This window comes from Papio anubis, chromosome 11 (genome assembly GCF_008728515.1).
Source record: "Papio anubis isolate 15944 chromosome 11, Panubis1.0, whole genome shotgun sequence".
In the NCBI taxonomy this organism is placed as follows: Eukaryota; Metazoa; Chordata; class Mammalia; order Primates; family Cercopithecidae; genus Papio; species Papio anubis.
Window position 1 is genome coordinate 71,187,338 of NC_044986.1, and position 27,879 is coordinate 71,215,216.

General features: G+C 36.4%; 1 protein-coding gene across 6 annotated transcripts in view; it reads left to right on the plus strand.

Annotated features, from left to right (window-relative positions):
- The window catches only part of ADK (adenosine kinase), a 566,335-nt gene that overhangs the window by 415,940 nt on the left and 122,516 nt on the right, over positions 1–27,879 (plus strand). For all 6 annotated transcript variants that reach the window (XM_017962928.3, XM_021944000.2, XM_017962924.3 and 3 more), the window contains one exon: positions 23,616–23,651. In XM_017962928.3, coding sequence (XP_017818417.1) covers positions 23,616–23,651 — 36 coding nt within the window. The remainder of the gene's footprint in view (positions 1–23,615; positions 23,652–27,879) is intronic.

Consider the following 27,879-nt stretch of genomic DNA (forward strand, 5'->3'; position numbering starts at 1 on the left):
AGGAGTCTGAGGTGAGAGAAGATGATGAAGAATATGAATCAAGGGATCAGGCATCAAGATAACCTTTCATTTATTTAAATGTAGACTTTATCGGTCTTGATCAGGCATCAAGATAACCTACATTTATTTAAATGTAGACTTTATCTGTCTAATGTATGTGTTCCTAATCCCCGAATCTGTTCGATTCATTGAAACTGATAAGTACTTTCAATACGAACGGTTACAATATTTTAAGATGTTCACTGTTTATAACATCATTATATGAGTTCATGTTAAACCAGAGAAGCAGAACCAGTAGAAAATATAGATTTAGAGATTTGTTACAAGGAATTGGCTGATGGAAGTATGGAGGCTGGCTCAGCAAGTCCAAAGCCCAGTCAAGAGGAAAGCAGGCTAGAAACCCATGGGCATAAGCTATTTAGAGTCCCTCAACTCAGGGAAAGCCTAAGCTGCCTTTCAAAGGGCTCACCTAACTTTGCCTTATAATTTTCTATAATGGATTCCTAGAGTTTACCCACTGATATGATGGTCTAGAGTTACATTTAAGTGAAATTTGGTTGGGAGATTATATTCTTAACTGTTTACATCTGGTGCTCTTGAGCACATACACAACCTTCTCGCCTTCTCTAGGTCCCTAAAAATCATTTCTTAATTCAAAAAATATTTAAATGCCTGCTATGTACCAAGCACTTCTCTTGATAGAGTGGTGACCAAGACAATCTAGTAGAAAAGTGAGACAGGGAAACACCAACATTACTGTGGAAAACATAGTTACAGGGGAAGGAGAAGGACATGAGTCATGTTTTTTTCTTCATGACCCACTGCCTGACACATAGTAGATGCTTAATAAATGCCTTTTTAATAAATAAGACCACATGGCATTTTTAAAGGAGTAAGGACCTCTTTAAAAATATGTATATATGGGGAAGGAAAGAGACGATGAGAAGACTAGAGTCTGAGTCTTGCTACAGAACTAGGGTAACTGGAGCTGGTAGAAAAGCAAAGAATTTTCTGATTTGGGGATGGATTCAAGAGTATATTGGGATGGGTGCAGACACACTTTCACTGATCAGCAGTTTGCATATTTCCTTTAAGGATAGTCTTACTCTCCTTGTCCTAACTTTTAACCTTTGCTTCAGATTAGTTCAGCAGTTTGTACTAAGTGGAATTGCCAGTGACCAAGTGAATATGATATACATATAGAAGAACAGGGAAAATCAAGTCTTTACTATGTTGCTGAATCACTAATTCAGGCTTCCAGCTAAATGCCAGAATATAAATTAGATACCTTATCAAATCTGGCACAAAAATATTTAGGATCTTTTTTAATATAGTACATGTGCTTTCAATAAATGCCTCCTTTGTCAAAAAATAAAACGAGTGTTTTCTATGTCAAGTACCAGCTGTTGTACTCTGTAACTTTTAAACTGTCCTTGTGAACAAGGTCAAGGGTAAAATTAAATTTGGTTTTTGTATTTAGTTTTACATTCAACAAGTACCGTTTTCTCTTTGTGTTGTGTTGTCTTGTGGGTATTTGTTTTATTTTGGTTTGGTTTTGGTTTGGCTTTCACTTAGAACAAAATTCAAAATCTACTAAATATTCCCTAGCCACACTGGCCTGCTTTCAGTTTGGGAATTTTTTGTTTTTATTTTTTTTTTAAAGATGGCATCCCACTGTGTTGTCCAGGCTGGAGTGCAGTGGCTATTCTTAGGCATGATCATAGCACAACTACAGCCTTGAATTCCTGGGCTAAAGAGATCCTCCTGCCTCAGCCTCCCAAGTCGCTGGGACTACAGGCTTGCACCTCCACACCTGACTTCTTTCTGTTTTTATGACAATTGAGTTTTTTCACCTGTCCCCTCAAACTCTTTGTACATGCTCTATCCTCTGCCTTCACCTATTTTTACACCACGTTCAGTGTTACTCACCCAACTTACTCTTACTAATTTATTAAGTTGCAAATATTTTCTCAGAGATTCTTTCGACATCCATGCCTCCATATCTCAGTTAGATCTCCCTTAAAAATCTCTTCTGTATTACTAGTTCCTAGCATATAGTGGATGTGTGGCAAGTGAAAGGATGGATTGACATATTGAGCGCATACTATATTCTAGACATTATAAAATGTCCTCAAGGAACTTTCTTAAATCTGAGTTCCAAAGGACCTGTTATTTTGTTAATAATATTCTTAATTTTACTTTAGGGAAAACAATCAGCATTTTTTAATGAAATAGAATTAAAAATATAGGCATGTACATTATATACATGCATGTATACATATGTCTGAATATGGCAAGTTGCAAAGTAACATGAATACCATGATTGCTGTCATAAACCTTGAAAGCCACTGTGTTAGTGGATACTGTTGTATAATAATCTCCAAATAAGCACGTCTAGAAAACAACCTGTTTTACTTACCAGTTTCCCCAGACATCTCCCTGCTGACTGCATCTTTGGCTTCTAAGAGTTCTTTGCTGAGAGTCAAGAGCCAGAATCTCAGAAATCCCCCAGAAAGACTATTTAAGTTAAATGCACCCATCAAAGTTTGGAGGAAGGCTGCTTAAAAAAAGAAAAGCACTATATTACATTCTACTTTTAATTTTCAAAACCTGAAAACCTCAAACCCAGGAAAACTAATGGTATTTCCATCTATTCTCTTTGATAGCCCATAATTCCTATGATTTTGTTAGCATCCTTTTACTCTGTTTTTCTTCCTAGAATTCTCTTTCAAGGTCCAACACAGAAATCCTTTTTCTCAACAAATCTTTCCTGACTAACCCTATTTCCTTTTTTTAAATTCTTTGAATTTTCTAAAGTTTTTAGTATTTTTCAACGTTTGTATACAATACTATATTACAGTCAGTCATGTATAACTTTATTTTGTGTTAGAAGTAGGTTTTTTGTGTGTTTGCATTCTTCCTCATTTTACATGTGCAAAAAGTCACTTTAATCTTATTTTTCTTAAATGAAATAATCCAATTTTAAATCCCTTTCCTGGGGAATTAAATGTAAGTCATTTTGGGGGTGCTTTCCTTCACTTCCCCCAGAATCTCACACAAAGTAAAACATTCAGATAATTAATCGTCCCTGCCCCACCCCACCCTAATCTTCTGTCCATGTTGGCTCTCCTGAGTTGTCCACTGTTAAACCACATAATCCCTTGAAGTTCAGTGGCTCTGTTGCTTCTTGATGCAACATGAGCATCTTGGCCAAGGCTTCAATAGCTTTCTGTGTTGGATATTTTCTCCTGGCATCTCCAGATAGACTTTTTAGTCTTTTCTTTCCCTATTCTGTGCCCAAGGGCCCCAAGAAAATTGCTAAGTATTAGTAACATGGAGAAAAAAAGGATATAGAGTTTGTGGGACTCTAAATTATATAAAGCATAGTTTTAAAGCTCTGGGAAAGTTGGGTGAAAGTTAAAAATGTGTTCAGAAAGGAGGAGAAGGAGGAGTTGGAGCCTAGTCAAGTCACAAATCTTCAAATTCAGCTGAACTCTAGTAGCACTCCTGAAACATTACTACTATATCTTTAACATGTCCTTTTTTAGTTCATGAAACAATTTTGGCATAACTGTTCCCCTAACAAGTTAATGAGAAAGTTAAAGCTTTTAACAACTCAAGATTGCTGCCTATGATACTTATGATTTTTAAACAAGTTGTCATATCAATAAAATAAATAAATAAACCTAGCTGGGCACAGTGGCTCACGCCTGTAATTCCAGCACTTTGGGAGGCTAAGGCAGGCAGATCACCTGAGGTCAGGAGTTCGAGACCAGCCAGCCAGACCAACATGGAGAAACTCCGTCTCTACTAAAACTACAAAATGAGCTGGGCATGGTGGCATATGCCTGTAATCCCAGCTACTGGGGAGGCTGAGGCAGGAGAATCGCTTGAACCTGGGAAGCGGAGGTTGCAGTGAGCCAAGATTGTGCCATTGCACTCCAGCCTGGGCAACAAGAGCAAAACTCCATCTCAAAAAAATAAAAAAATAAACCTTCCTTTAGGAAGTAGAGCAATGTATTATAACCCCACTTGCAATTTTATTTTTCAGATTAATGAATATGATTAAAATTAAGATGGAATAAAAATTGAGACAATTAAATAAAATACAAATTGGTTGTATAATGAAGACCAAATTGTTATTTTGAGACACATGTTGCATCTTTCCATATGTTCTAAAATTCCTTAGGAACTTGGTACAAGTGCTGCTGAAATAATTTCTGACTCTTAAGTGACAGATGCCTTATCTTTTATTGTGGTATTAATTCTAAATCCCATCAAATAAGACAATGCATGATACAAAAGATAAATTTGTAAGCATTTGCCTCCCGATTTAACCACAGAATCATTATCATAGTACGTTCACTTTCAACTTGTTTCTATGTTCTTTCTCTACTTCACATCTGGCCTCTTCATGTTTTTATTTTCTCTTTCTCTCTCTTTTTTTTTTTTTTTTTTTTGGAAACAGAGTCTCATTCTGTCACCCAGGCTAGAGTGCGGTGGCACCATCACAGCTTACTGCAGCCTCCAACTCCTGGGCTCGTGATCCTCCCACCTCAGCCTCCTGAGTAGCTGGGACCACAGATAGGCACCACCATGCCTGGCTACGTTTTTGATGTCTTGTAGAGACAGGGTCTCACTATGTGAGAGGCTGATCTTGCACTCCTGGGCTCAAGCTGTCCTTCCTCCTCAGTCTTCCAAAATGCTGAAATTACAGGCGTGAGCCACCATACCTGGGCCTGTTTTCTCTTTCTTTTCATTCTAATAATAATCACTTATCTACTGATAGTTTTTGTTTCTATTTCTGAATACATTTAAATGCCAGTTATAAAATCAGAAATTCTTATTTGTGCTTTTACAATTTGTTGTTCTTGATGAGAGTTTAAGTATCTATGAATGAGGAGAAAGGTTACTTGAATTTTGGCTTAATTTTGGCTTCTAGAAAGAAGTAATTAATCTTTTCCTGTTACCTTTTAAAAAGATGCTCTACTTTTTATAGAAAGATAGCTGTAGAAAATAACAGGTATTTAAGTATGCTCACTGACTTGGGCCAATTATTTTGTAATGGAATCTCTGCTTCTGTGAATCTCTGTTTTGCTTAAGGAGACCTCCTAAAAAATCATTTTCATGGTCATTGAATTTTAGAGTTAGAAAACACTTTAGAAAATGTTATTAGCCTCTCATTTTTGAAAAAGAATTTCTATCTTGCCCAGAGTCACATTAGGGGTGAAGTAAGAGGCAAAGGAAGAACTGGAATTCAGGTTTCTAGATTCCAAATCCAGGATTCTTTCTTTTTATCTCATTATTTTATGAAACATGGAGAGCAAGCTGATTGTTCATCTAAAGTTCATTACACTGTATCTTGGAATTTGTCATTTCTGTACTTCACTATTTAAATTAAAATATTTTATGTTTATCACCTGTGTTTTGATCTACCATCTAAGAATTTTCACTTATTGTCTTCCCTTTAACATTGAGTCTGCATACTGCTGCTAAATAATCTTTCTACAGTATAGTCCTAATTATGTCGCTCAAAAATCATAATACGTCTCACCCCTTCTGTCTATCAGCCACATAGTTAAATAAATTAAATCCAATCATTTAACCCATTACAGACCAAATATACCTTTCAAATCTTAGTACTTTCCATTCCTCTGCTCATCTTTTGTGGGCCAGCCAAATGGACTACTTACTTGCTATCCTCAGGACACACGTCTCATTTTTCATACCACTCTATCCTTCTTTACATAACAACTTTGCCTAAAATTGTGCCCATCTTTTGAGACTTAGATCAAATTTCACATTTCCTATTTCTTTTGTTCTCTCTCTCTTTTTTTTTTTTTTTTTTTTTTTGAGATGGAGTCTCGCTCTGTCACCCAGGCTGGAGTGCAGTGGCACGATCTCAGCTCTCTGCAACCTCCGCCTCCCGGGTTCACGCCATTCTCCTGCCTCAGCCTCCCAAGTAGCTAGGACACAGGCACCCACCACCACACCCGGCTAATTTTTCTGTATTTTTAATATAGACAGAGTTTCACCATGTTAGCCAGGATGTTCTTGATCTCCTGACCTCATGATCTGCCTGCCTCAGCCTCCCAAAGTGCTGGGATTACAGGTGTGAGCCACTGCGCCCGGCCCTATTCTCTCTCTTTTTAATTCCAATTACAGCGTACTACCAGCTTGTCCAAACTATAACCGATGGGCCACATGCAGCCCTGGATGGCTTTGAATGCAGCCTAACACAAATTCATAAACTTTGTTAAAACATTATGAGGTGGGTGTTGGTGTGTGTGTGTGTGTGTGTGTGTGTGTTTAGCTCATCAGCTGTTGTTAGTGTTTGTACATTTTATGTGTGGCCCAAGACAATTCTTTTTCTTTCGTTGTGACCCAGGGAAGCCAAAAGATTGGACATCCTTGATGTACTATATTCTGACTTTAAATTTTGCTTTCCCCTTAATTTTTTTACCTTATTTTTGTTTAATCAAATAAGCCTAAAAGACTGCAACATAGGCCAGACACAGTGGCTCACGCCTGTAATCCAGCACTTTGGAAGGCCGAGGGAGGCGGATCACCTGAGGTTGGGAGTTCACGACCACCCTGACCAATATGGAGAAACCCCATCTCTACTAAAAATACAAAATTAGCTGGTCGTGGTGGTGCATGCCTGTAATTCCAGCTACTTAGCAGGCTGAGGCAGGAGAATCACTTGAACCTAGGATGCAGAGGTTGCGGTGAGCCAAGATCGCGCCATTGCGCTCCAGCCTGGGCAACGAGAGCGAAACTCTGTCTCAAAAAAAAAAGAGTGTAACGTAACTGAAGAAATAGTGCCTGATATGATCATTGGTTATTAAGATTCTTGAAGCAGGTAAAAGATAATTATTGCTACCCTCTTTTCTTCCTACATCAAATAATCAAAAATCTGTCCAGGTGATCACAACCAAGAGAAATCCTGTACTCCCATGCCTATCCAGCACTGAGTAGTGTCTCAATAATATTGTTACAGTGGTCTCATGGAGACTGGAGATATCCATTAACTATTAAACACATACCTTGGGTCTAGCACAGTTACCAAATCTCACCATTTAGGCATTACCTGCAGAATATACAGTGTATACATTTTGCTTTGACATACTAATGACAGTACATATTTTCTTAGGTAATTACACAGAAAGCTATGCCATATTTTTTAGCATTTGGAGATTCCCGGTGCTTCTGAAAACCTTGGCTAGAACAGACCTTGAGACTGTTGGCATTCTCTCACATGCATGGTTTATTGTTTTCTCCCCAAGATAAGAAATGTAGATTATATAGGTTACTGTCACCTATTGATTAGCAAAAGATAATGTGAAGGTAGCAGAGGAGAAAGAGAAGTTTCTGACAAATCAAAATCTCTATAATGACAAAACCACTTTTAAGTGTTGGTTGTCCAGGTGAAGGTTAACCATTTTCCATTAGAAGTGATGATGGGGGACATGGAGCCCTTCCCTCCAACAACCCAGTCCTAAATCCAGACTCCTTTCCTTCAGTCCTGTTACTGCTAACCCAATACTGCCTAATTACCAGGATTTACTGGGATAGTGAGCACATCTCAGTCCCCACCATTGTGTCTAAACCATCATTAATCTGCTCTAGCTAATCAAGAATAGATTTTCCTTGTTTGTAAGATTAAGTTCATGTTCATTAGAAATGTAACTCAGATCATTCCTTTCACAAGATGTTTAGGATTATTACCATAAAAACTGCTAGCTTCTGTTTCCAAGGGGCTTACTATGTGAATGAGGTCTTGTCCTTTGAACACCTAACCAGTAAGATCAATGTATTGTGTGTAATCTCTTCTTCTGAAGTAAGAAAATTTAGCAGTGCCATCTTGAGCTACACCTGTGGTGGTCTCTATAATGATGTGTATACTGGCATTTAAAAATGACATAGATTACACTGGATACATACTAGCATTTATTTACTAGATGGAAAAAAAGGAGTCATTTTAAAGCTGTGAAAGTGTATTGTAGCAGGTTATTGCTGATCATAAGCTTATTTAGATTTATGTTTCTATCCCACATGCTGTAGATTTTCTAATTATATTGCATGTCAGCACAGTAGAACAGTAGCTTGTCATAAAATTGCTCTCTGTTGATAATTTACCAAGTGCTCAAACTGAGTCAGGACTTAATTATTTACCCATTATTTCATTATTTTGTCTGTACGTAGGGTGTTTTATAATTTTTGTTTAGTTATTTTTGGTTTTGTTTAGTTTTTGCTATTTTGCTACTTTCTTTTTTTTTTCTTTTGAGACAGATTCTCGCTCTGTCACCAGGCTGGAGAACAGTGGTGTGATCTCAGCTCACTGCAACCTCCACTTCCCGCATTCAAACGATTCTCCTGCCTCGGCCTCTCGAGTAGCTGGGACTACCGGCGTGCACTACCATGCCCTGCTAATTTTTGTATTTTTAGTAGAGACGGGGTTTCACCATGTTGGCCAGGATGGTCTCGCTCTCTTGACCTCGTGATCCGCCTGCCTCGGCCTCCCAAAGTGCTGGGATTACAGGCATGAGCCACCGCACCTGGCCATTCTTGCTACTTTCATAGCAAAACATTTGGCTTTGGCTTTGTTATTCTGCTTTATTGTACTCTTTGATATCCAGTATTTATCAGTAATGTCTGGACTGTATACATCTTTGAAAATACAACTGTAATTAAAGATTTAAATAAAATACTCTTTTGGGAAAATCTCTTTCCCTGATTTTGTTTGATATTGGAAATGAAACAATACCATAATCCTTGCGGATAACTTCCCACAGCAGGACAACTGCAGGTATGGCACAAAATATGGATTGCATAAATACTCTTATAGAACACATCAGACCAGCACTTTCCGAAGTTTTTAGCCAAATCTTTGCTACCATTCCTGAAAATCTTAGTGCGTACGAGTAGAAAAATTTTTTGCCTTTGTACGCAAAGATTCTACTACTAGAATAATCAAATTAACTCATTCTAATGCACATGTACTTAATTCATACTATATGTGAGGCAGTTTTAGGATGTGATAGAAAACTTTGTTTTCAAGAAGCTGATAAACTAGGTGGGGGTGGGAAACAGACTATAAATAAATTATAATGCAACATAAGAAATAGCATAATAGAAGAATATTCAGACCAGTAAAGTCAGTCAACTCTGATCCCCAAAATTAAGTATGAACCACAAAAAATCAAGTCAGTGTCAATCTAATGCAGATTTATTTGAGGGCTTCTCTTTTCTTCTTTGCTTAATGTAGGTGAGTGCTTTATCCTTACTATTTGGTAAATCAGCAGGGATTTATTATCTATTCTGTGCAGAGTAGTATGTTAGATGCTTTGAGGATACTAAATGAGTTTCTGTACCAAGAATGTATAATCTAGTAGAGGAGATAAGCTATCTACACAAATAACTATGTCTGCAGTCTGCACGTAATTGTTATAAAAGAAGCCTTTACAACTTGAGTCAAATTCTTGTACAATGCAGAAAGCCACTCCTGGAGGTAGAGAAAGGAGAAAACATGAACAATTCAGGAAGGCTTCCGTTATGCAAAAGATGGCTGAACTAACCCTGGAGGGATGGCTAGGATTTTGACAAGAGTGGTTGAAGATATTCTAATTCATTTAGTGCCTACATGTGCGAGGCAGCATGAAGGCAAAAAAGCCTGGGGCACGTTCAGAGAACAGCAAGTGTTCTAGTTTGAGTGGCACCTGGTACATGTATAAGGGAATAGTAAAAGATCTGGCTAGAAAGGAAAAGAAGAGGCAGGTTATGAAGGACCTCTGAAAGTCAGACTGTGGAACTGGAACTTTTATCAGGAAACAGTAGTTAGTTTTTTCAAGCAAAGGCTAATCAGAATTGATATTTAGGAAGATGAATCTAACAGTTGTGTGCAAGCATGCCTTCAAATTGAGTTAGACTGGTACTGGAGACTGGTTAAGAGACTACAACGATAATCTGTATAAGAATTAATACAGGCCTGACCTAGTTTTGAGTGAGTAGGATTGGAAGCAAGAGTTTAGGTGTTATAGGGCTTATGCATATAAAATGGACTTGCAGAACTTGAAGACAGACAAAGTGTCAAAAGGATGCAGGAAGTGAGGCAGGGTATCTTACGATGTTAAAGGAAAGAAATAATAGAAATTACCCCCCATCCCAGAGAAAAAAAAGTAAAGAGAAAAGATTGGAAAGTTAAAAACAATTTTTAGAAAAAGACTGCATTTAGGGAGTGTAGCAAATAAGATAAGCAACAGAAAAGTGAGATAATGGGAATAAAGATATTCAACAGAAAAGAAGGGAAGAGAGTTCCTAGGAAAGGGTAGGGAAATTCAAGTCCTAAAATATTGATAAAGTCTCATTTTTCATGTGTTAAATTATCCAGTGGAGTTGGAAGTTCCAAAAGAGAGAATTTAAATGTGCAACAGTGCATGGGGAAAATTGACCAAAGACTTGAAAGAAAGAAAATATTTAGCCACAAAATGAAAAGTAATTGGAGATGCCAAGAAATTTGGGTGGGAGTTGAAATTAAATCTCTGAAAGAATAAAAGGGAATGAATACTCAATTTATATCTTAAATAAATATTTCTAAATGTTACACTATGCAGAAATCCTTCTTCCCTGGAAAAAAAGAGATCAAGTCCTATTCAAAAAGGTCAAGAAGAAAGACTGAGATAGGTGACCCATGAGAAAACAGTTTCTGAGATAAGTGTAGGTAGAATTTGTAGTGTTATTTATCATAAGACAAATGGCTGTTAACAAAAAGTTAATTTTACATCTCATCTGTCAGCCCAGTTGCTGTATAATGTTCGGTACAGTAGAAGTGCCACTACTTTGTAACTACCTACATGGTGTATTACCTTCAATTCCCATTGTGTTGTTGATACCTAAGCAGTACTCATTATTTGTCATGGAGACTACAGAATACCATAAGCAAGCACTGAGGTTGGATAATGTGTTATCTCACATTCTGAAAGGAGGGTCTATGTGGTAGATACATTTCTTGATTCTGTTTTGGGATAATTGACTTCTAGGATAATTGGTTCCTATTTCATTATTAAATGCAGTATGAACTTTGCAGAAGTATTCAGTATCTCCTAAAACCTATTTCTTTTCCATATAGCAGTGATATCTACTTTCAATTTAGTATCTATTCACCATCTACTACATGCTCTACTGAGTGTTTTGTATTATTTCTCTCTCTCTCTCTCTCTCTCTCAGTGTGTGTGTGTGTGTGTGTGTGTGTGAATAGTCTAACTTGTACATTTGACCAATTTCTTTTTCATGCATGTTAGATTTTTCTCTCTGACTTCTTTGTGGTTGTGGGGTAGTTTTGTTTTTTACTTAAGAGACCTGTATTGATTATTTCTATGGTTGTCCTTGCTAATGCCCACTGGCCATTGTGAAAAATCTTGTCTATGCTATACTTGTTTCTAAGACAGCCATATTACAATGCACTCTGTACATAATTACTAAGAATCAGCTGGCAAAAAATAAGAAAATAATATTGGTTATTGGTAATATCTGTTGATTTTATATGTTAGCTTTTTTAAAGATTTTTTTTTTCTCTTATTTTCTTTCTACTATTGCTACCTCTGAAGAGGCTTTTGGTAGTATTTAGATGGGTTGTGCTATCGATAGGTAAAAATTCTGACCCGGGGGAAATTACCTTTATTTTTCACTAGATGTAGGAAAGTAGATGCTGCTCTGTTTTACTATATTTTGTTACATTAAAAAAAATTTCAATGTAGTCCTATAAGTTTCTTTTTTTATTTTATCCAGTACTATTTTAGACTGTGAATATTACTGGGATTTCTAGTTCTATTCCCTCTTCTCCCTCTGAAAATCAAAAGAGCCAAAGAGTAGTAGACCTTTTGTGATATGGTCTAGTCAAAATAGCTAAAAACTAGTGCTCTCTCTTTAAAGTTCATATTCATCTAGCTCATCTCACACCTTACTCTTACCACTTTACCCACAATAGTTTAAAAAATAAAACTGTGTATATTTGTTCATTTTTGTGTTTTATGTATCATTTTCATTTTGTTTTTACTTTTTTTTCGAGAGTGAATTTTGTAAAACTTCCAGAGTAGAGTAAGTTAGGGCCATTAGAGTAGCCCTGGAGAATGAGACTTATAGTGGCAATGATTATCATACCTTGACAACTTGGGAAGGACCATGGGATGTGGAAAATATAAAGGACATTGGTTCACATTTGAACAAAGTAGAAGGAATTATTAGAAAAGCACTTAACAAGGGTGCTGATCTCTCCCCATCTGAGGTCTTCTTTCTTCTTTTCATCTAATTTTAAGCACTGATCGGTGAATTATTTCTCATTATTCTACATAAACAGGTATCTAAACTTATAAAAATTGGTTATCTTGTCTTTTAGTGCCTTTTTATTAATATAAGTTATTTGGTTTTTAAATTGTTTTGCCAATGAATGAAGGAAGTCCTATCAAAAGATACACATTTTACTTATCTTAAGGCTAACAGCCACCACGTCCAGCCTAGCAAACATTTTTTTTTAATGAAAGTCCAAGTAGTATGGTCTCTGTTAAGCTACTCTACTTCAACTCTGTCTGTGGTAGCATAAAAACAACCTTAGATAATATGGAAACAAATAGCATTTGCTGTGTTCCAATGAGACTTTATTTATAAAAACAGGTGGCAGGATGAATTTGTCCTATAGGCTGTAGGTTGCTGATCCTAGCATAATATATTGATTATACATTATGGTAGAGCCCTCTGTTGGTTGGAAAGAGAGGATGAGGGAAAAAAAAGTAAAGATGTATTAACTATGCAGAACTTTCTAGTTGGTAAGACAAAAAGCAAGAAAATTACAGTAATATAGAATATGTAAAATAAAGGAGGATCCAGAACTGAGTAGGTAATTCTTCAGAGGGTGTCAAATGTAGATTATGGTAAAGTAGAATGCTTATGGTTTAGTACATCAAGAACTATATCCTTCATAAAATAAAATGTAGCTGGACATAGTGGCTACATCTTAGCCACCATAGTTTTACATGTACATGTTTGGTACAGGCTCATGGTGGCATGTAAATCCAATATTTTGGGAGGCCGAGGCAAGTGGATCACCTGAGATCAGGAGTTAAAGACCAGCCTGGCCAACATGGCGAAACCCCATCTCTACTGAAAATACAAAAATTAGCCGGGTGTGGTGGCACGTGTCTGCAGTCCCACCTTCTAGGGAGACTGGGGCATGAGAATCATTTGAACCGGGGAGACAGAGGTTGCAGTGAGCTGAGAGCATGTCACTGCACTCCAGCCTGGGCAACAGAGTGAGACCCTGTCTTAAAAAAAAAAAATATGTAAAGAACAAGGTAAGACACATTTAATATATCTGATCAATTGGTCTTGTCTTTGGCCTGATACATTTTTTTAAACTAATAAATGATTACAGACTCATTGAATATGCCAGGATCTTTCAGCATCTATACTTTAAAATGGATCCACACTGAACTTCTGCGGGATGTAATGGAGTAAGAGTGGCCAGATTTATCCTCCCTTCTCAAACAATGCAAAAACCAGACAAGGTATATAACACAAGAGTTTTTAGACATTAGACAATACTGGGCAGTGATCCCTGAGAGAAAATGAGTGAGGCATCCCTACAATTTCCATAGCATTCTGCCTAGATAGCTTCCAGTCTGCAGTCTGCAGGAAGGAGATCCAAAGCAGAACCTAGTGGCCCAACTGAGTGGAGACAAAGTCAAGGTGGCTAGAATGTGCATAAGATAGTGCCAGAGAAGACAGAGCTTCACAGAGATAGAGCACACACACTGGATATCTGCAGAGGGCTCCCCCTTGATTTTTAAGCCGAGTACTGACCCGCATAAGTATGCTAGGAAACCACTCAGGGACAGGGATAAAACCACTGGAAAGGAATAAGCAGAACATTTCCTGAACTCAGATAAGATTAATAATAGTTTACAGCCCCAATAATCACAGTGGAAAAGCCTCTAATAAATTGGACATCTTTTTTAGTACTCAAAAGAATATTACATCAGTTGGAGACAAGATTAGCTCTAGATTAAGAGCTGCTCTCATCTCACCTAACAAAGCTTATAAATAAGCTTGTAAAGAATCAAGTTGTTTTTGAGTAACCAACTGAATTTCAGAATAAACCTCAAAAATATATAATGAGAAACAAATTATTTGAGATGGTTTGGCTGTGTCCCCATCCACATCTCACCTTGAATTCCCACATGTTGTGGGAGGGACCCAGTGGGAGGTAATTGAATCATGGGGACAAGTCTTTCCCGTGCTGTTCTCATGATAGTGTATAAGTCTCATGAGATCTGATGGTTTTGAAAAGAGGAGTTCCTGGCCAGGCACGGTGGCTCACACCTGTAATCCCAGCACTTTGGGAGTCCGAGGCAGGTGGATCACTTAAGGTCAGGAATTCAAAACCAGCCTGACCAACATGGTGAAACCCCACCTCTATTAAAAATACAAAATTGGCCAGGCATGGTGGTGCACGCCTGTAATCCCAGCTACTTGAGAGGCTGAGACAGGAGAATTGTTTGAACACAGAAGGCAGAGATTGCAGTGGGCTGAGATCACGCCATTGTACTTCAGCCTGGGCAGCGAGAGCAAAACTCCATCTAAAAAAAAAAAAAAAAAGGAGTGCACAAGCTCTCTCTCTTTGCCTGCTGCCATCCACGAAAGATGTGACGTGCTCTTCTTTGCCTTCCACCATCACTGTGAGGCTTCCCCAGCCACGTGGAACTGTAAGTCCAAATAAACCTCTTTCTTTTGTAAATTACCCAGTGTTGGATATGTCTTTATCAGCAGCATGAAAATGGACTAATAGAATATTCAGCATCCAAAACACAAAATTCATAATATCTGTCATCCAATCAAAAATTACCTTTCATTCCCTGAGAAAGGCATTGTTAAAAAGTAAATAAGTAAGCCAAGCACAATGACAAATGCTTGTAGTTTCTAGCTACTTAAGAGGCGGAAACAAGAGGATAGCTTGAGCCCAGGATTTTGAGGCCAGCCTGTGCAACATAGCAAGACTGTGTCTCAGTCAATCAATAATAAATACACACATACACATGTATGTATATATAACCATTCATGCAAAGAAGCAGGAAAATACAACCCATAATGAGAAATATTAATAGAAATGGATTCAGAGATGATACAGATATTAGGATTTGTTGACAAAGATATTACAACAGCATTTCTAAATATATTCTGTATTTCAAGAAGGTAAATAAAAACATGATCCTATTAAAGAGTGATGTGGGAAATGTAAAAAAGACCTAATTTCTAGAAATAAAAAATACCATGTCTGAGGTGAAAAGTACACTGGATAAGATGTGGCACTGCAGAAGAAAAGATTAAGGATCTTGAAGACAGCAATAGAAACTATTCAAAATGAAACACCTAGAGGGAAAAAAAGACTAGAAAAACAAGCAGTGTAGCTGTGAGCTGTGGGACAACTTTAGGTGATCAAATATATAGAGACTAGGGATGGGGCAGGTGACAGAAAAAATATTTGAAGACATAAGGGCTGAAATTTTCCCAAATTTGATAATAACTGTAAACCCACAGATCCAAAAAGCTCAACAAACCAAAAGCAGAAGAAACACCGAAAAGCTACACCAAGGCACATAATCAAATTGCTTAAGATCAGTAATAAAGAAAAAAACCTTAAAGTAGCTAGGTTTCTAAAACAACAACAACAACAACAAACATTACATACAGAGAAACAAAGATAAGAATAGCAGCAGTCTCCTCAACAGAAACAATGCAAGCTAGATCTTGGAACACAGAAGGAAAGAGATTATTAACCCAGAATTCTAGATCCAGTGAAAATACCTTTCAAAAACAAAAGCAGAATACTTTTTCAGATGTGCAAAACCTGAAAGAGTTCATCAGCAGGAGACCATTCAGAAAGCCTCAGATCTAAATGCTGCCTATAACAATTACCTGCTGTATGGTCTTGGACATACTTGAATCTCTCTGAACCTTCAAATTTTCATCTGTAAGATAAAAGTAATGCTAATTTTTAGGGGTTTTGTGAGAATCAAATAATAGAAAGGAAAAGAATTGACATTTGTTGAATGTCTTATTTATGCGAACTACATACTATCTCATTAAAAATGGAAATAACCTGTCTGGGCAACATGGCAAAACCCTGTCTCTACAAAAAAAATACAAAAATTAGCTGAGCATGGTGGTGCATACCTGTAGCGCCAACTATTTGGGAGGCTGAGGTGTGAGGAACACCTGAGCCTGGGAGGTTGAGGCTGGAATAAACCATGATCCTGCCACTGTATTCCAGCCTGGGCAACAGAGTGAGACCCAATCTCAAAAAATAAAAATAAAAATGGAAATAAAATTCCCAATAATAGGGCTACTCTCCTAACATTTTTCTTATCCTAGCCTCTTTCTTCTTGTTCTTTAATACCAAAAACTTGGGTTGTTCTGAAAGAAGTTAGTCTAAGTAACTCATCTGTCTTACATTTTGATGAAGCACTTTTTCGTAACTTAATTTGTTCTTTAGTTACCAGATAAAGTATGCTTAAAAGTGGGAATGAACAACTCTCCTTGCTTGAATAGACAAGTCAGTTAATAAATCACTTTGTGAAACAGTTAAGTTTCTTGTAAACTAAACTTTTTTTTTTTTTGCCTGTGTTTTGGCTGCTTAATGTTTTTTTCAGTTATGTTTATTGAGGTATAATTTATATACTGTCTATCTAATTTTTATTATAAACCTATTGGATAGAGGCAGGAGTGTCTTTATAGTTATACATTGCCCCATAGAGTTTTTGGCACTCAATAAAATGTTAAATAATATTTTTATTCAGCATTCTGTAGACGGGAAGCATATGGTAATAAATGTCAGAGCACAGGTTGAAAATCTCCAAAAAGTTATATGATATATTCCTTGGAAAAGCTAGTAGAGATACTTTTGTGAATGAAATTTCTTTTAAAAGGGGTTCCCAGACTCACATTTTATGCAACAATTTTCTCCAACCTTCAGTTACTTTATTTACAAATTAAAATTTTTCCTTATCAGAAATAATGCATAAGTTAAAATAGTATAATACTAATGTGGTATCATAAGAAAGTATATAAATCATTTGATAGATAACATAAAGTAAAGGTAACTCATAGTTTGAAGGACAGCATGAGAAAGTATTTAGAGGCTTTAGCAATATAAATCTTGGGCCGGGCGCGGTGGCTCACGCCTGTAATCCCAGCACTTTGGGAGGCCGAGGCAGGCGGATCACAAGGTCAGGAGATCGAGACCACGGTGAAACCCCGTCTCTACTAAAAATACAAAAAATTAGCCGGGCGCGGTTGTGGGCGCCTGTAGTCCCAGCTACTCGGGAGGCTGAGGCAGGAGAATGGCGTGAACCCGGGAGGCGGAGCTTGCAGTGAGCCGAGATCGCGCCACTGCACTCCAGCCTGGGCGACAGAGCGAGACTCCGTCTCAAAAAAAAAAAAAATATATATATATATATATAAATCTTTATGTTATGATATATTGTATGAAAAGAAATACACAGTGGATAGTTCTTTATTGTTAAATTTCAGCATGACTTAGAGTTATGTCACTGCTACAGCTGTTGCAGACATTCTAGTGGTAGGAGACTTTGACTCAGTATTGTTTTTCTCACCTGAGGATTCTAGCACTACTTAATACTCATATTTTAGTGTCAGAAACACAATCATTGCTTCAGAATAACAGAAGACATCGTGAATTGAAACTTAAATTTCATGCAAAGATAATATCTCCTGGTTAATCTGTGTTGAAGAAATGGTTGACCACAATCAGGTATACAAAGCCATTGAGATAGCATATATCTAAATTTTCTTTCCAGAATTTGCTTACCCTCTGATCTGCCAACCACACTTGCTTTGAAGTTTCGGTTTTTGTTGTTTTGAAGAGATGGGGTCTTGCTATGTTACCCAGGCATGTCTCAAATTCCTGGACACAAGCAATCCTCCCACCTCAGCCTTCCAAAATGTTGGGATTACAGGCATGAGCCACTGCACCTGGCCACTTTGAAGATTTTATTAATGTAATTTGAATGTGAAATTATCTGAATTTTTCTTGTTAACCTCATATATAAAATGTGGGATAGGGAATCCAGGCACTGCTCACTTAGCTTGGTGCCTCTGGCTCTCATAAGACTTTTAATAAAGGTGTCAACCAGGTTTGTAGTCATCTCGCTGTTCAGCTAGGGGAGGATCTTCTTCCAAGCCCACTCGTATCTGATCACAGACTTCAGATCCTCACTGATTATTGATCATGTACCTCTCCATAGTCCTTACAACACTGCAATTTATTTCTCCTAGAGTGAGGGCTCAGAGAGAGAAGGCATGTTATCAAGAAGATGAGCAAAACATACCATCACTTTTGTCATATATTTATTAAAGCAAGTCATTAGGTCTAGAGCACATTCAAGGGGAGGAGAATGTAGAAGGATTTGAGTACCAGGTTCAAGGATCTTGGCAACCATTTTGAAGACTGCCTTCTACACATATAATCCACAGATAGGACAGATCATTAAATGTACTCTAGGTGCTCTGACACTCTCTTGTTTATCCTGAGATCTTAACAAGTACTTGAATTCAATAGGCAAAATGATTTCAGTTTCACATAAAGTATTTCATTTATTCCTAACAACAATGCAACGAAATAGGTATTGTTAACCCCAATTTTATTGATGAAGAAATTGATATACTGAATGACTAGCTCAAGATTACATAGCAAATAATCTGTAAAACTGGGACCTTAGTGTAAGCCTTTTGATTCTAGATCCTGTACTCTTTCCATTGGCTATGATTGCCTCCTGACCAGTACTATGTTGCGCTTAAAGCCATTCAAAGAGAATATTATACCTCTAAATTTATATACAATTATATGAATTTTTATTATACAGAGATTTTTATACAGAGAGAGAGAGAGAGAAAGAGAGACAGACACCTCCCTGTCTTAAACTCTCACCTGTACCACTCCATTTAGGAGTTATAGTATTACTGAGTCAAAGTCTAATATCGTAAGGCCTGCAACAGCTGTAGCAATGACACAACTGTACACAGATGCTGGCAGCCTAAAACTACACTTAGGAGGTAAATGTTTGTTGCATGGAGAGATGAACAAGCAAAGTAAAAAAACAGACCTGGTCTGGTGGCTCCATTTCCCCTTGGCTTGTCAATATACAGAAATCATTGTGTTTCTATATTGTTTGTGTTTCAACAATTGGAATTGCAGTGAGTATGGGCAAGTTATGGTTTTAGTTTAATACTGATTATAGATAATTCTACTTTATAAGTAAGAACTTGTGTTATCAGACGAAATGCAGAGAAAGTTTTCTCCTCCATAGTTGTCTTTCATATACACAAACATGCACTTGAGTTTCTTTCCTTTCCTGTGTAATCTCAGGATTGTGCTTTTTAATAGTGGCTTGCTAATCCCTTTAGCTCTTAATGTAAGTATTCCATAGTTTTCATTAACCTGATTAACATAGTTTTTCCCTAACCTCCATTCAAAAACTATATTTGGTTGTTGTTTTACCAGCACCCTTTTGCCCTGGTTGCTGAAGCAGCAAGCCTACTGCAAAACCTAAGTGGTGTGGTATAGATGAGAGTCTAAGACTTTAATTATATGTCATTTTATTCACAACACTCAATTCCAGGAAGGAAGAAATGTCTCTGTTGTTGTAAAGGACATATTATGTGAGTATCATTCATTGTAAACCAAAAATGATACTGTATTATAGCATAGACAACAATGAGAACTGATTCTGAAAATGTGACCTGACTGAGAAACTGAATAATAGTGAAAGTTATCAAAATGGAAAAAAACTGTTAATGTGAAATCCATCCTTCTTAGAAATACTCTTTCCTGGCCTGTTTAGTTTTGCTTTTGTTGCTTGTCATGCATGAATGAAAGTGCTATACTCTCAGGGGAGCAGGAAAGCCTCTGTGTCGGTTGTTTATTTCCTTAATCCCTCCTCCTTTGTGATTTTTGATGTCAGATCTAAAATGGAAAGCCTGTAAATATAATGATTATCACATGGTTAATCACCTGCATTAGGAACCGCCCTGCTTTTCTATTCTAACCCGAGCTGTTCTCCACATGTCACATCCACTCTGTGGTTGGATTTTAACCTGACTGCTTCATTAGATTTGTGAAACTCAGTACAAGGCGCCCTGGGGCAGCACAGATGGGGACTTGCTTGTTTTCTTTTCTCACTTTTACTGCCAAGGCACACTAAAAAGTCCTTTTCAATTTAGTGCCATCAGTTCACTTGGAATTACCTCTGATATTTGGAACCTGTCTTACTCTTCTGCCCACCATCTATGCCTATTCTTTCTTGCTTACTTTCTGACCTCATGCCTTTTCTTTCTGCCTCTGCATGTCATGACTCTGACAACTAAAATTCTGCTTAAAATTCTTACTGGGTCAAACTGTTCCCTCGTGTTGTTTTGTTTGTTTTGCTGACAGGGAAAAATAAATGTTGTTCCCTCATTGTATCTACAAACACCTTCAGATCAGAGGTTAGCTGTGGGAAAGTCTGCAGTGATATGAGCCAGCTGCCTTCTCTAATGGAGTGACTTGGGGCACCAGTCCAAGATCAAAGGAAGGTGGGAGGAAGTCAGAAGATAAGATCATTTTAAGCCACAGAACAACAAGCTTAGCTTTTCTGGTGATAGGGTACAGCTCAGCAAACCTGTGTGAGGGGGCACTAAGATAGAAAATTGAGTTGACTTTTCTTAAGTACATCTTTCCTCAGTCAGAAATATGTTGCTGCTTGAAATAGTTTACAGACATGGAAGTGTCCTAGGGCCTGGTTTCCTTAAAAGATAATAATTTGACATTTATATATGTGTCTTCCTGCAATTAGTCAGCTCCATACCATAACAGATCACAGTTAATTTTTAAAAATAATTTTTTTGGGCTGGGCACAGTAACTCACACCTGTAATCCCAGCACTTTGGGAGGCCAAGGCAGGCGGATCACCTGAGGTCAGGAGTTCGAGACCAGCCTGACCAACATGGTGAAACCCCGTCTCTGCTAAAATTACAAAATTAGCTAGGCATGGTGGGTAGTCCCAGCTACTCAGGAGGCTGAGGCAGGAGAATCGCTTTAACCCAGGAGACGGAGGTTGCAGTGAGCCAAGATCGTACCACTGCACTACAGCCAGGGCTACCAGAGCAAAAGTCCGTCTCAAAAAAAAAATATATATATATATATATACACACACACACACACACATAATTTTTTACAGTTAATTTATTTGTATGAGCAAAACTGGACATTAAAAAAATTTTACTATATGTGAATTTTGAGTGTTTATGGCTTAGTGCAATTTTAGTCCTACAGATTCTTCCTTTGAACTTTGTCTTACAGTCCCCTGGGGTTCTCTCATGTCTCTGATGAAGTTCCATATAAATAAGTGGTTCTAGTATAGCTTTTTTGTTGTCTTTTTCACGTAAGAATTTGCTTGGTTCAGAGTGACAGCTTGGGAAGCACTACATCAGTAGCTTCTGAACCTTATCCTATTCCTTGATATCGCAGCCAGCAAATGTTATTGACTATGTGATGTACAAAGCTCTAACCTTGCTTGCACAAATTGACCAGTTGTCAAGATCAATATTTATTTGCTTGTTTTTGTCTACATGAACTAAGGCTAACTTGGTCAGGCTTATGTTTCTCTAGTAAATAGCGTAAGGAGTTGTACTTTCAGCTTAACACTTTCTGTTGACTTCAGTGTTTAGCTGTAATCATACATTTTGACCTTTCTAAATCCTCAAAATGGTTCTCTAACCTATAGGTTATTAGTACATTGGACCATAGGTGCATACATGTATTTTTTTCCCAATGTCTTCCCAAATTTCTGCTGAAGACACTGACTATACTTTCTGCCTTACATGGCTTGATGCTGCAGTCGTTTTAGTTGAGTTGGATCTGCTCACTACTCAGGCTCAAATCCCATCCTTCTATTAATATCTCTTGGCAAAGATAATTTTGGAAGAATGTAAGTTAAGATGTAGAGACTCTTGACAGTTGTCTGCAGTTTTTTTTTTTTTTTTTCAAGAGGGAAGTAGAGTTGAAAAGTAATATTGCCTCCCTTTTCTATCAGTCCCAAAATTAAAGTATATGCACAAAGAGTAAAGAAAAGGAAAGGATTTCATTACACATATGTATTTTTGTCATTCAGTAACCTGTTATAAGACCCTTAGGGTATATAATAATCATCAGATGGTGTCCTTGAGATATTTAAAATCTAGAAGAACTTTGTGTACTAAAATTTTTTAACCATATGTATTTTTAATGCTCAACTATTGTTACCCTGTCATCTTATATTAAAGAGGATTTTTGGACTGTTTATTATAAAAAAATTCAAACAAAAAAGGAGACATTGAACCCCTACATAGCACATACACCTAGATTTAACACTTGTTAACATTTTGCTACTTTTGCTTCACTTTAATTTTTGTCTGCAGTATTCTAAAATAAATTACATATATCATGACATTTCATTCCTAAATACCTCAGGATTCATCTTAAGAATTAAGGACTTTTAAAATCAATCTGATAATTCCTAATATTATCTAATTTCCATTTCAGATTCAGATTTCTCCCCTTGTCCCAAAAATATCATTTGTAGCTAGTTTGTATAAACCAATTAAGGTTTATACATTGTTCTTGGTCATTTTCCCTTTTCTACTTTATTATTACATTGACTTGTTAAAAACATTAAGCTAGTTGTCCTGCAGAATATCCTACCCTAGAAATTTTTTCAATTGCTTTTTCTGTATATACTTTAACTTGTTCCCCTATCCTCTGTATTTCTTATAGGCTGCAAGTTACTGGACTAAGGTTTTGATTAATTCATGTTTAAGTATTTAAGTCAGAATACTTTATAGGTGATGCTGTGAACTTCACACTGCATCATAACAGAAGGCAAAGAATATTTGGTGATCCCACTATTAGTGATGATAAGTGATAGCATCGATCACTGGGTTAAAGTGATGACAGCTTGATCCTTTCATTATAAAGTTATGCTTTGCTCCCATGACCAGCATAAAATCTGAGATACTTTGATTCCATGGAAATACCCAGTTCTCTATCATCCTTTTTACCCAATGAATTTAACATCTACTGAGGATCCTTGCCTGCGTAAGTTTCATTATGAGGATTGCAAAAAGATGATTTTTCTGAATTTATACATTTATTAGCAGGCATTCTTCTCTACATAAGAGCTTTTTGAGAGGTATTGTTTTAATTAAAAACACAACCACCAGCATATTCCTTGGATTGTCTTTCTTTGCTGAGGTCAGAACACCTGAACTCACTGTGGCAGCTACAGTAAAAACATGTACTACATCTTCTTTATTCCAACTTGTGAAGTGTGTTGACATTAGGCTGCCTTTTTATTATTATTATTATTCCAAGGGAAAAAAGAAATCTTTATTGCTGTAAGAATAAAAATTGAACTATGTGGGTATATTGAGATAATTGTATAAAAAAGAAGACTGAATGAGTTTCAAAAAATGGATTATTTCTTCATTACCGAGCACTTTATAATTAACTGTTCTTTTTTTTTTTATTTCAGGAAGCTGCCACTTTTGCTAGAGAGCAAGGCTTTGAGGTGAGTTAACCCACAATTGCACACTAAACAGATCCTAAAGGTTTTTTCTAGCTGATAATGAAGTTCTTTTGGACAGTGATTGATGTGCTATTATACTCTCAGAGCCTCGCAGCAGTTGCCATGGAAACTTGGCAGTCGTCATGGTTTCTTTGTTCTGCCAGCACAGTGTTATGACGCACTCTGCTAGGTCTGCACCCAACATCGCCTACAGATGTTATTTATTGAATTTTGAAAAGCCTCTTGGGAAGCCAAGAGGTTGGGCACGGTTTCAAGCTGCCTCTGCAGATACGGGGCCTGTCAGTTTGTTCAGTTAAAAAGCTACCTCATTAGCTGCATTACATTTCATAAGGATTCACTGCTAAAGCAGTGGTGGAACAAGACCAAATAATGAAATATAATGTCATTTAAATAATTTCAGCCCCATCACATGTAGATTATCATTATGCAAATTAATTTCTAAAAGGTTGTACTTAACAGTTGTTAGGAACTGATTAATTTAAATCCTGCTTTTATAAACTTACTGTTTGAACCTATCTTTTCTTCTCTCTCCCTCTTTTTTTCTGGGGAGAGGGAGGTAGCATAAAATATACACACATTTTCTGAAATAAAATATCAATAATTGGATTTAATGTCTAGGTCCTAATTCTGTTTTCCTGATACAAGTATTATCCTGTCAAGATTCAAAACTCCATGTGGTCATTGTTGGCAAAATTGAGATAACCATGTTTTTTATCTGTATAATACCCCTCTTCCAACTGATTGTTAGAAAACACTGACTAATATGAACCCAGGTTAACTGACAGAGAATTAACTAAGTTGGAGTCTTTTATGACTATGATATTTATTGAGTGAACTATGTAGAATGCTGTGTTCTTACAGCGACTTAAAATGTTTCAGGGTAGTAATTTTTTAAAATTTAATCTAACCACAGCCGAAATGTAGGAACTTTCTTTTTATTTGCTTATTCAGTATTGTCTATCAAGTAGGGAAGAGGTGAGTGGTGATTGGATAGTATTGGTAAGGACTAGTAAGCTCACTTTGAACTCTAGAGAAAGATATTATGTGAGTTTGTGAAACTCTTGTTTAAATGTAGTAAAGGCAGATTATCAAGCAACAAAGTAATACATGTGCATGTTATTCATGTCATCAGACTTGACAAACCAGACATAGAGCTTCCCCTTCATAGAGGAAGGCAAGGAACATGTGATACAGATACTCCATTTGAAAGATCCTATAAAAGAACTACTCCAGAATAGGAAAACCTTGCTTCTCAGTATTCAATTATTAGGAACTGTGATAGTTTCTTACAAGTTTGCTCTTTTGTGCTTTACCATATTATAGTAAATCTAGGGTTAAGTCACATACAGAAAAAGGATTTCCAAGTGGTGGGTTTTTTTCTAATTTAAGTTTCACGTTTTAATTTCCCAAAATGGTAATTATATGTAGAACAAAATGTAATCACGGGAATATTCAATTAAAAAGTCAAATGTTTTGATCATAAGAATATAAATAAAACTTTTCAGGAGTTTTTTAAAGTTTTATTTATTTTAAGTTTTAATATTTAAAAAATTATATTATATGTTGATACATCAGAATTCCCCATAGAAAAAAACTTTCAGAATATACATTTGTATCCTGTCAGTTTACTGTATTACCATAAAAAAATGTATTTTTGGTTCTATAAAATAACCAATTTTGTAGATACTTAGAAATATAACTTGTGTAACAAATAATCATGATCCTGTAGTGTCTACATAGCAGTTTTTAAAAAATAGTTTATTAAGCCTGATTAATACTTTTATTTCCCCCTTGAGCTACTTGCTTTTCATATGCCTGGTTTACATTCAGTCATAGAAACAAACTACTTTTTCTATTTTCTACTAACTAGCACTGTATTAACCTTTCCATTAGTTCTTACTTACTGATTCTAGAATTGTTTTTGCCATAAATCTGCCATAATTGATTACAGCATATAAGCAAAATGATAATGATTATAATCACATACCTTATTACCTCCTGACATAGCAAAACTGCTCTGTCAGTGATACTGACAGTGATATGTTAGATTAAATAAAGCACATAATGTCTTGATGTGTCTCTTCATATATTCCCAAAACCATCACAAGCATTGCAGAATATATTTGAACCATGAGCAGGGTACCCTCAAATAGGTATTTTTAATCAAATGTAATCCATGTATGGAACACTATCTAGAGAAATTCAATGATTTTATAATGTCACTAAAGTTTCCTAGGCCATTAGACAGAAATGGGAAAGCATAGGATTGAAACGTGGTATTCTTAAGGAATAAAACAAAAGTAAATCACTTTATCTTAATAGTTTTCTGTGTGAAAATGCATTAATACTCTTGGCTAGTATGACAAACTAGACAAAAATCTACAGTTTATCCCTCCTAACTTTAATTTTGACTCTAAATTTGGAGCATGAATGAGAAGAAAGAAGTGAAAAGATTAAAAGAAAGGAAAGGTGAGTGTTTTTTCCTTCCATCAGTGCCGTTGTCCTACCCTCATTTTCTACTATAAATCCCAATCAGTTCCAAAAGCCACTGAGTATTGCCACTAGTGATCTGGCTGCTGACAGACCAATCCAAGCGCATCTTAAAATAACCAGTGTTTATTCATCAGGAAATATTCTCACTGGCATTGTTTTTTTTTATTTATTATTATTCTGGTTAGCTTCTCTGCAAATTTTAAATAATCTTTATTTTTAAAAAAATCTTTAAACTGAATTGGGTAATTTTCAGTTAGAAGCAGCAGCTTAGGAGGGCACTGGAGAATGAGATAAAAACTGGAGCTGGGCAGAACACAAAGCAGAAGAGAGAGGATTTTATATATATATATATATATATATATATATATATATATATAGGTGATGGAAAATTGCATAGTGCCTGATTTAAATGACAGACCTGCTAAGAATTTAAAATGACAATTCTTGGGGTAAAAAGTTTTATAAGGCCTTTTATTATTCTAGAAAATCAGTTCAGACTGGAGTGTGTTTTTAAATCTAGCTTTTCTTGAGCTGAACTGAACTGATTAATGTTCGTATTTTTAGAACATAAATAAAAATAAGGTGCTCAAAAGCATGTTTCATTATAAAACCTTTTTTAAACTATTGAAAATTGATTTAAAAAAAAAGAAAACACCTCAAAACCTAAATATATATATATGTTCTCTGTATTTTCATTGTGTCTGCAACTGAGTAAATGCCAAATGATGAGAATTCATACCTTCTCTATTGGATTATTTATTTCATTTTACCCCAAGTAACAAATTTTCTTTTTTTTTTTTTATTTTAGATCTCTAAGAATAATACTTCTGCCCACAGGGGAAACAATGCAATCCTTTTCCCTTTTTTCACTTCTTCCATAACCCCTGACTACCCAGAAGATCCTAGACTTGTAGTCTTTCTCTGACCAATGAGGATTCTTTCATCTCACACTGCTGAAAGAGAAAAGTATGGAATTGTGCTATCCAATATAGCATCTACTAGCCACATGTGGCTATTTAAATTAGGATTAATTAAAATTAAATAAAATTTAAAATTCATCGCTTTTCGGCCTTTTGGCTAAGATCAAGTGTAAAATTTTAAATTCAGTCCTTCAGTCATACTAGGCACATATTGAGTACTCTATAGACTATGTAGCTAGTGACTACTTTATTGGTTAATGCAGGATAGAACATATACATCATCACAGAAAGTTTCATTGATTAGCATGGGTAGAAAGTCTACAGAGAATGTATTCAGGCGGGGTTGATTACCAAAGAATTACCTTAGGTGATTTTTAGGTTCCTGTGTTCTTCACAAATATAAATAATGCAATGAATGATCACCCAGAGTTTCAGAGTTTCTGAAAATAAGAGCCTAAATCAGGCGCTGCTGGCTAAGAGAGTGTAGTGTTTTTTTGTAGGTGCCTGAACCCGAAAAGAGGACAATTTTAGCAGTTCAGTTAAGGGAAAGCGATAAGCTAGTACCATACCACTTTGATAGACCCCAAGACAAGGTGGAAGTGACCAGAGAGTGTACCATGAAAGAGAATGTGGGAAGGGTTCCTATTTTAGGTATGATGGCTATGGAATGACCCTAAAAATATGAATATCTAGCAATGACAAAAAAAAAAAAAAAGCAAGACAAACAGCAAAACAAATTTCAAACAGAAAGAACAGGACCGTAAAAGCCTCTGAACGAGAGAGTACTTAATGTACTA